This window comes from Carlito syrichta, unplaced genomic scaffold, assembly GCF_000164805.1.
Source record: "Carlito syrichta isolate Samal-C Ts95f unplaced genomic scaffold, Tarsius_syrichta-2.0.1 Scaffold305148, whole genome shotgun sequence".
Classification (NCBI taxonomy): Eukaryota; Metazoa; Chordata; class Mammalia; order Primates; family Tarsiidae; genus Carlito; species Carlito syrichta.
The window spans coordinates 169,451-178,550 of record NW_007249244.1 but is presented as its reverse complement, the minus strand read 5'-3'; the positions used below and the strand labels follow the sequence as shown (position 1 = coordinate 178,550).

The 9,100-nt window shown below is 39.3% G+C and overlaps 1 protein-coding gene across 2 annotated transcripts in view; it reads left to right on the top strand.

Moving 5' to 3' along the window:
- The first annotated feature begins 6 nt into the window (after window positions 1-6).
- The window catches only part of STAC (SH3 and cysteine rich domain), a 158,763-nt gene continuing 149,669 nt past the window's right edge, over window positions 7-9,100 (top strand). For both annotated transcript variants that reach the window (XM_008061210.2, XM_008061209.2), the window contains exon 1: window positions 7-147. In XM_008061210.2, coding sequence (XP_008059401.1) covers window positions 37-147 — 111 coding nt within the window. In that variant the 5' untranslated portion in view covers window positions 7-36. The remainder of the gene's footprint in view (window positions 148-9,100) is intronic.

Genomic DNA, 9,100 nt, shown 5'->3' with positions numbered 1-9,100 from the left:
CCTCCGGGAGCCCAACACCGTTCCCGCGCGGCCACGATGATCCCTCCGAGCGGCCCCCGCGAGGACGGCGTGGACGGGCTGCCCAAGGAGGCGGCGGGCGCCGGCCAGCCGCCCTCTCCTGCATCCACCAGCAGCCAGGAATCCAAGGTACCGCGCGCACTTGCCCCGAGAGAACACAAACTCACTCTCCTTTCTCCTCACTGTCCACCTTTGTCTCCCCCGATGTGTCCCTGGCGACCGAGAGGCTGAGACGTGTCTGTAGTTGGGCCAGGGCTCAAGGACTTTTCCTCCCCAGAGATTTGAACGTCCGGTAGAACCCGCGGCTAACCGGGCTGGACAACATCCCTGTGGACTCAGCCTCCGCGCGCGCGCGCGCCCGCGTGTACACACACACACACACACACCCATACACACACACACACACACACACACACACACACACACACACACCACCGTTCCTGTTGACCCCAGGTTCAGAGAGCGATTTCTCACTGGCTTGGCTGTGCTATGCTTTGAACCTACTTGTGTCCAAGACGAGGTGGGTATCAGGCGGCTCCTGAAGGCTGAGGCTGGAGACAGCTGAGGTATACAACTCTAGAAAAACCTAGGCACTGGGCAGCAAAGGGTGTCTGGCTCCCAAGGGTCTCAAAGTCCCTTTGCTTAACAGGGTTCATCCATAACTTCAGACAGCTCATTAAAAAAAAGAAAAAAAGACTCAGAAAAGAGAAATACTGTGTCTGAAAGTTGATGTTCCTCTTGTGGAAGTTAATTCTCTAAGAACTTGCACTTGCTCTTATGAAAGTTACACTAACACATATACACAAAACCAACCCCGCAGCACTTCTCCTGTCACTACTACAATTCCTCTAAAACTCTCGTGGGTGCCAGGCACATGTTTGAAAATCTTGGAAGAGGATCAAGTAAAATGTGGCTGCAAACAGCCCAGTGCCAAATGGCAACTCAGCTGGCAATGAAAACCTTAAGATGGAGTTTTGGAGTTACATGGATTCTCCTAAGTGCAGGGCCCCTGGCTATTTATACAGATTTCTTTGTGAATTCCGCAGGTCTTTTGGGAATGTGAAGCAGTCCTGTATATATATCAGACAAAAATGGGGTGGGGAGGAGATTGCCAGTTTAGAGGACAGGTCAGATGGGGCAAGGGAAAATGCCATCCTGTCTCCCTTCACACGTATCCCTAGAAGCTGTTGACAAAATTAGCAGGATCAAAATCTCAGCCTAAGCAGCTCTGGGGATTTGGTGGGGTGCTGGGCCCTGAACGTTTCCCAGACTTTCAAAGTTTACCATCAGTGATGGTAATCTAAGACAGAAAGCTTTGCATTTTATTTTATTTTATTTTTCTCTTAATTGCTGTCACCAGACCTGGGACATGTGTGTCGATTTTCGTAAACCTCGGTTGGAAATAAAGCCAAAAGCCCCTATCTTCCAGAATTATTGTGAGGAATCCATGAGATTCCCTCATGTCCATCCTGGTACAGTGTAAGGACTTCGTCGATGCTTAGCCCTTTCCTTCCCGAGATAAGGAGATGGTATTCATCTCACCTCAGGTGATTCACTCCAAAGCAGTCTCATAACACACACACACACACACACACACACACACACACACACACACACACAGACACACACACTACCTATCTCTCCTCCATCCAAAAGTTTCTGAGGGTTTCATCATTGTTGAGTTTTGCCCGTCAGTTCTCAAAATACTAGGGGTCAGTGGCCATTTCAAAGGCAATCTAGAATTCTGCAAATGACTGTAGCTACACTCAAGAATGAAATGTGTTAAACTTTTTGAATTGGGCCTGCAGTAGGTGTGTTCTGGAAAGGGCTTAGCATTTGGGCAAACAGCGGAATGTTTCAAACACACTGTATGGATTTGCTATTTATAGATGTCCTAATGTAAATTATTTGGCAAAGCAAAAACCTTATATGTAATGCCTGTAATTATCCACCAATTTCTCTGGCTGTGATTTTAGATTTGTACAAATCAGTTTTTCTCAAAGTCGTCTACACACCTGATGTGTGTTTATACATGCCTGAATTTGTTTTCATAACTTCAGTGTTCTTAATCAGTGGAGATGAGCTATGGCAGCCTGTGAACCCTAGGAAAGTGAATGCAAAATAGTGTCCTTGAATGTGAATTATTCTTGGCATAGTATTCCTGATATTCTCAAAACGATCCCTACCCTTTAAAAAAAGGTTGAACTACTGGTGTGGAGTATCAGGTGGCAAAGGAGCAGGATGGCAGGAAACAGGAGGAGAGGAAGGCTCTATTCATTCTATCTCAGAAAGGCCACATGTTAAAGCTCGCTGGCATTTCCAAGATTCTGCCACCCTGAACATGAGAGTCTGCTGAGGAAAACTTGAACAAGACAATACAAATCATTCCCTCTTACTCTCCTGTGAAGTGGTCTTGTTTGTAAAATACCTTGTGGGACAAACATAGTTTAAGGTCCCTCTAGCCATTAAATTTTCTCAAGGAAGACTTCTACAGTTACTTTATTTTTAAAAAACTATTTTTCCTCTTATTATAAGAGTAACAAATACTCTATAGATATTTGAAAAGTCCAGAACAAAAAATGATAAAAAGAAAAAAAATCACCCATTGGTTCACAATCCATAGATAACTACTGATAATGTTTTGATCTATATCTTACATCTTTTTCGTCTCTATTCACACAGTTGAGAGAGCAATAATGAGCATCTACTGAATGTTTACTATAAGTCAGTCACCATCTTAATCTTCACAATAGAATATGCTGTTAATATTTCTATTTTATGGATAAGGAAATAGAAACTGAGGAAGGTTAAGTGGCCTACCCAAGATCTCGTAGCTGGTTAGGTGAGAGAACAGGAAACCAGGCAGTGAGACTCTGGAGTCCATGCACTCAACCACTGTGCAACTGTCTCTGATGCTCTGCACTGTTTTACATCTTCTCTTTCCACCTGATGTCCTAAGTATTTTACATGCCACTAAATAGCATTTTCAGTATTGTTTGGATCTTCTCATCCTAAGAAATCTTTGAAAATAAATAGAAGCCAGGCTCGGTGGCTCAGCCTGTACTTTGGGAGGCTGAGGTGAGTGAATTGCCTGAGCCTGCGGGTTCGAGACTCACCTGGGCAACTTGGCGAGACCTCTTCTCCACAATAAATCAAAAATTAGCCGGGTGTGGTAGCGCGCACCTGTAGCTCCAGCTACTTGGAAGGCTGAGGAGGAAGGATCGCCGGAGCCCAGCAGGTCGAGGCTGCCATGGCCGGGAGCGGTCACTGCACTTCAGTCTGGGAGACAGAGTGAGACTCCAACTCAAAAAATAAAAATAAAAAGAAAAAAGAAAATAAATTGAACCATGTGATCATGTGAAATGATTAATGTTCAATTCTTATCCAGCTTTTTTCATTGCTTTCCCCAAAAGTATATTTCTGGAAGAAGTTAAATGTGATATCACAAAAATCATATGGAAAATGGGGCCACAACAGACCCTCTAGCCCAGAGGGTCCATTAAAAGAAAAGTGAAGATCCAATGCCCTGAACACATAAAATGTTTCTAGAAGTCCATTTCTTCACAGACTTTGAAATGCTAAACCCCAGAATATTAGAATTGCCAACATTAGAGAACAACTATACCAGGTTTGTGTTTTTTTTGAGCTGGAGTCTCACTCTGTCACCCAGACTGGAGTGCAATGGCCGCTCCCAGCCACTGCAGCCTCGACCTGCTGGGCTCCGGCAATCCTTCCGTCTCAGCCTTCCAGGTAGCTGGAACTACAGGCGCGCACTACCATACCTGGCTAATTTTTTTTTATTTATTGTAGAGATGAGGTCTCGCCAAGTTGCCCAGGCAGGTCTCGAACCCGCGGGCTCAGGCAATCTACTCATCTCAGCCTCCCAAAGCACGGGATTACAGTCTGAGCCAACGAACCCGGCTATACCAGGTATTTTTAAAATTACGGATTCTTTTTTATTGTGAAAATGTGTTTTATTTATGGAAATTTTCAATATACTCTCAAAAGTAGAGAAAACAGTATAGAGAACCATCATGGACCTATTCATCCAGCTTCACTAATTCTCAATTCAAGAACAGTATTGTTGTATATATTACCCCATAATCCCCACCACCTCCACTCCCTACACACACTGGATCATTTTAAAGAAAATTACAGAAATGAAATAATTTCACCTGTAAATGAACTATCAGTTTGCATCTCTAAAAGACAAGTGTTTTGTTGTTGTTGTTGCTTTCTTTTGTTTTTCTGCCAACCAGACTGTGATCCTGTTAGCACATATTCCAGATGTTCTTAATTAAGGGTCAAAATTTTCTTTGGAGAGCACTGAATGGTCTTTGAAAAATCTGTGAACAACTAGAACCAGCATTCAAAGCTGTGCATGTAGGTCCATGTGTGCATCATTTAGGGAAAGGATTCATAGCTTATATCAGATTCATAAAGGAGCTATATCCTTCGAGGGTTATTTTAACGTCCTTTTTCACTCTCTAAAGGAAATTGAGGCCTGGAGAATGGCAGTGACTTGCCTGAGATCACATAGTTACTGGCAATACTCTTACCAAAGAACCTTATCTTGGGCTTTGGATGTCACAGTACAATTTCCTCAGCGCAAGTTCATGTAAACATAAGTAAATAATGTAGTTTAATGTAATTGTGGATTTCCTCTTTTATGAAGTTAGTTGAGTTTTAAAAGTTTGAAAGCCACTAATATTCCTTACCCTTCAAACTTTCCACTATTTCAGAAAGATCTCATCCTAATTTATTTTCTAAGTGCTTGACAGAGACCATAGAATACAAAGAAAATCTCATGTTCCATTATCCCTTGTTTCAATGACTGTCTTTTCTCTTTGACTTCCTGACAACACAGAAAGCTTGCCAGGGTCTAGTGGGAAGGTTTGGTATAAATCCCTTTGTCATAACTTATATGACACAGGGTCACATTTTGATGATATAGAGGAATTATAGGCTTTGAGGTCAAATAGACAATATTAAAATCTCTTCTCGTCAGTTATCACCTCTGTGACCATAGGCAAGTTGAATATCTCCAAGCCCCAGCTTTTTCATCTCTAGAATGGGGATGTTAATATGCAATTGACATGGTTTTTTGTAAGGCCTAAGAACATATCAAACACCTAATATGTTGTAAGCATATACAGGCCTAAAGCACTGCTTATTTTCTCTACTTATTTCAAATTGAGTGACTGCTCCTGCTAGCCAAATCTAAATGTCATCTTTGGAATAATTTCAATAACCACAACTGACGTTCCAATACTATAACTAAGTTTTCCTCTTTGGACTTTTGGTTATGATACTATGTGAGATTTTTGCCTCAGCTATTTTTCATCCCCAAGAAGATAAGCTATAGAACCACTCGCATGTGACTTAGACTTTGAAAGAGTGACATAAACCACTTAGTGCCCCGTGAAGCAAGGTGACCTTCATTCTTGGATGGTTCTCCCTGAATCTGGACCATGATCTAACCTATGAAAAACGAAATTCCTAACCATGAAGATGTGCCCTGAATCTCCCTGAAGGGTTTCTGCATCTATCCATTCAACAACTACTTATTGAGTGGCCTACTTTTTGCCAGCACACCTCATACAGATATGTGAAGCTATTATCAATGTGGAATTTAACTTCTACTCAGGAGAGAAGATGAAAGAAAATGGAACCTTGGCTTTGCATTGAAATCACCTGGGGAACTCAGGCTATAGAACTACTAAATGGAAATCTCTGAGCAAGGGCCCAAATCATCGGTATTCTTTAAAGCTTTCTTGATGATTTCTTGTGTAGCCTTCATTCTTGGATGGTTCTCCCTGAATCTGGACCATGATCTAACCTATGAAAAACGAAATTCCTAACCATGAAGATGTGCCCTGAATCTCCCTGAAGGGTTTCTGCATCTATCCATTCAACAACTACTTATTGAGTGGCCTACTTTTTGCCAGCACACCTCATACAGATATGTGAAGCTATTATCAATGTGGAATTTAACTTCTACTCAGGAGAGAAGATGAAAGAAAATGGAACCTTGGCTTTGCATTGAAATCACCTGGGGAACTCAGGCTATAGAACTACTAAATGGAAATCTCTGAGCAAGGGCCCAAATCATCGGTATTCTTTAAAGCTTTCTTTATGATTTCTTGTGTAGCCTTCATTCTTGGATGGTTCTCCCTGAATCTGGACCATGATCTAACCTATGAAAAACAAAATTCCTAACCATGAAGATGTGCCCTGAATCTCCCTGAAGGGTTTGAGAAACACTGGTCTAGACTCTAAGGATTATAGAATGTCAAAGAAAGGAGGATTTATGACTTTCTATCACCTTCTTTCCCTTCCAACCAAGGTACTTGAAGAAATCATCTGTATTAACTCTCTCTTCTTAACTTACTATTTGCACTTTAATCCAAACAACCAGCTCTAGCAATAATGACCTAATTGTTGTACAAATAATTTTAAGTGTTTCTCAGATGCAGCTAGATTTACAAAGTTGACTATTTCCTCAATTAAGTTATTGTCATGATTACAAAAGTAAAAAGTATTAATATAGACAATTGGAAAACACAAGAAAACATAAAGAAGAAAAAATGCATTTATCACACTGCGCAAAGATAAGGATTGTTAACATTTTTGCTATATTTCTTTCATATATTTTTTCTTTTATGCAGATGCCCACTGAAAACAATTAGAATAATGTGTACATAAATGCAAATTATGCTTTTTCTTCCACCTAATGTTATACACAGTTTTTCCATACTCTTAAGTAATTGATCCGCAAATAGTAAAGAAGGAACAATATTCCATGTCATTGTTCTTCCACATCTATTTCATCAGTCCCTTCTGTTTCCATATTTAGGTTATTTCCCAGCTTTCACGCATTTTAAAAATATTAAAATGTACATCCTGATGCATAAATATTTTATACATATTTCCAATTAGTTTCATGAGAAACCAAATTACTAATTCTGAGTATAAACACTTCTAAGATTTTTATTTTCATTATCATAGTGTCTTCAAAACATAATTTTTTTCTTAGTAAACTTTTTATTAAAATGTAACAACTTCTTATAAAATGACATGCACTATATAGGTAGAACTTAATGAATTTTCAAAAAAAATAAACTCTTGATTTGTGTGTAGCCACCGCATAAATCAGGAAATAGAATGCTAATGACCCCAGAATCTCCCTCATATGCCCTTCCGGTCACCCTCCCAAACGTAAACAGTGTCCTCACTCCTATCAACATAAATTACTTGCTTATTTTTGAACTTTTGATAAATAAAATCTTGTAGTATTTCATGCCCGACTTCTTCCACTCAACACTATTTTGAGATTCATCTGTGCCACTGCACGTAGCAATAATTTTTATTTTTATTGCTATATAGCATTCCATTGTATGAATAGAATACAATTGATTTGCCCACTTTACTGATAATAGACATTTGAATTGTTTCTTGGTTTGGCCTGCCATAAGCAGGACTGCTATGGACATTCTTGTACATAGTCTTTGTGGTACACATGAAGCACTTATATTTGTTGTATATGTCAGATTGGCATTTCTGGGTTATAGAGTATACATATGTTCAGCTTTAATAGATACCGTCTGCTTTCCAAAGTGACTGTACCAATTCATAATCCCACCAGCAATGTATAAGAGTTCAATTTACCCTTTGTGCTACCAACACTTGGTATTGTCTGTCTTTTTCAGTTTAGCCATCTCATGGGTAGTTAGTGGTATTGCAATGTAGAAAACTTACATTTCCTCAGTAACTAGTAAATTTAGCAATTTTTTATATATTTGTTGGCATTGAATATCCTCTTTTGTGTAGTTGCTTGAGTATTTTGTTCACTTTTTTCTTAAGTTCTTTACATTTTCCAAGTATGAGAATTTTTTTTTAGAAAGCAGGATTTATTGAGAGGACAGAAAAGCTCTCACAGTGGGAGAGGACCTGAGGGGGTTGCCCGAGAATTTTGAGAGAGAAATGTATTCTAAATATCCTCTTCTACTCTTTAAAAAAGGCATATCTCTTTTCTTCTTAACAGAAATCCTTAATTCAATGTAGTCCATTTTTAAATTTCCCCTCTATGGTTGTGTTTTTTACATATTGCTTATGAAAGCTTTGCTTACCTCAAAGTCATGAAGATATTATCACATATGATTTCCTAGAAGTGTTATTATTTTACCTTTAACAAGTAGATCTAAAATCCGTTTGGAATTAGTTTTTTGGTATGGTGTGAGATAGGGGTCAAGATTCAGTTTTTACTGCAACACTACCTTTGCCATAAATAATTGTACTATACATGTGAAAGTTTCTGTTCTGCCCCATTGATCTCTTTGTCTTTCCTTCTACCAGCACAACACTGTCTTAAATGTAATTACTTTATTTAAAAGGCCTTGATATCTGGTAAAGTAAGCCCTGCAGCTTTGCTTTTCTTTTTCAAAACCGACTTAGGCTATTTTGGGTTCTCACCAATGAAGCATTTTAGAATCACCTGATCAATCGCCACAAAAACACCTGCTAGGATTGTGATTGAATTGCAATGAACCTATAAATTCACTTGGAGAAAGTGGTCATGTTCCTACTCCAGAGTATTTGCTTTTGTCAAGTACCCTAGGACATAATTGGTGAGAACCAAATTCTGTTACTTTTTCAGCTTGGGAGTTGTTACATCAACTTTTCTTGTGTAAATTTGTCTCGAATCTATGCAAGGGGAGATTTGAATTGAGAATTACAAAAGAAATATTTTATTCATTTATTTATTTTTGTCTACCTGAAGTCTAAGGTAAGATTTCTTTATCATCAACCTAAGTTGGTGAGAATTTCGTTTCTAGTTCATCCTCTCTTTCTGTTTCAGATTTCACTCCATGTAGACATTAAAGTCCAACCTCCTAGGTTTTTGTTTAACTATGGTAAAATATGCATAACATAAAACTTACCATTTTAACCATAGTGTATAGTTCTGCGGCATTAAGTACATTTACATTATTGTGCAATCATAACCACCATTCATCTCCAGAATGTTTTGACATTCCCTAACTGTAACTCTGTACCCATTCAGTACTAATTCCCAGTCCTGCCA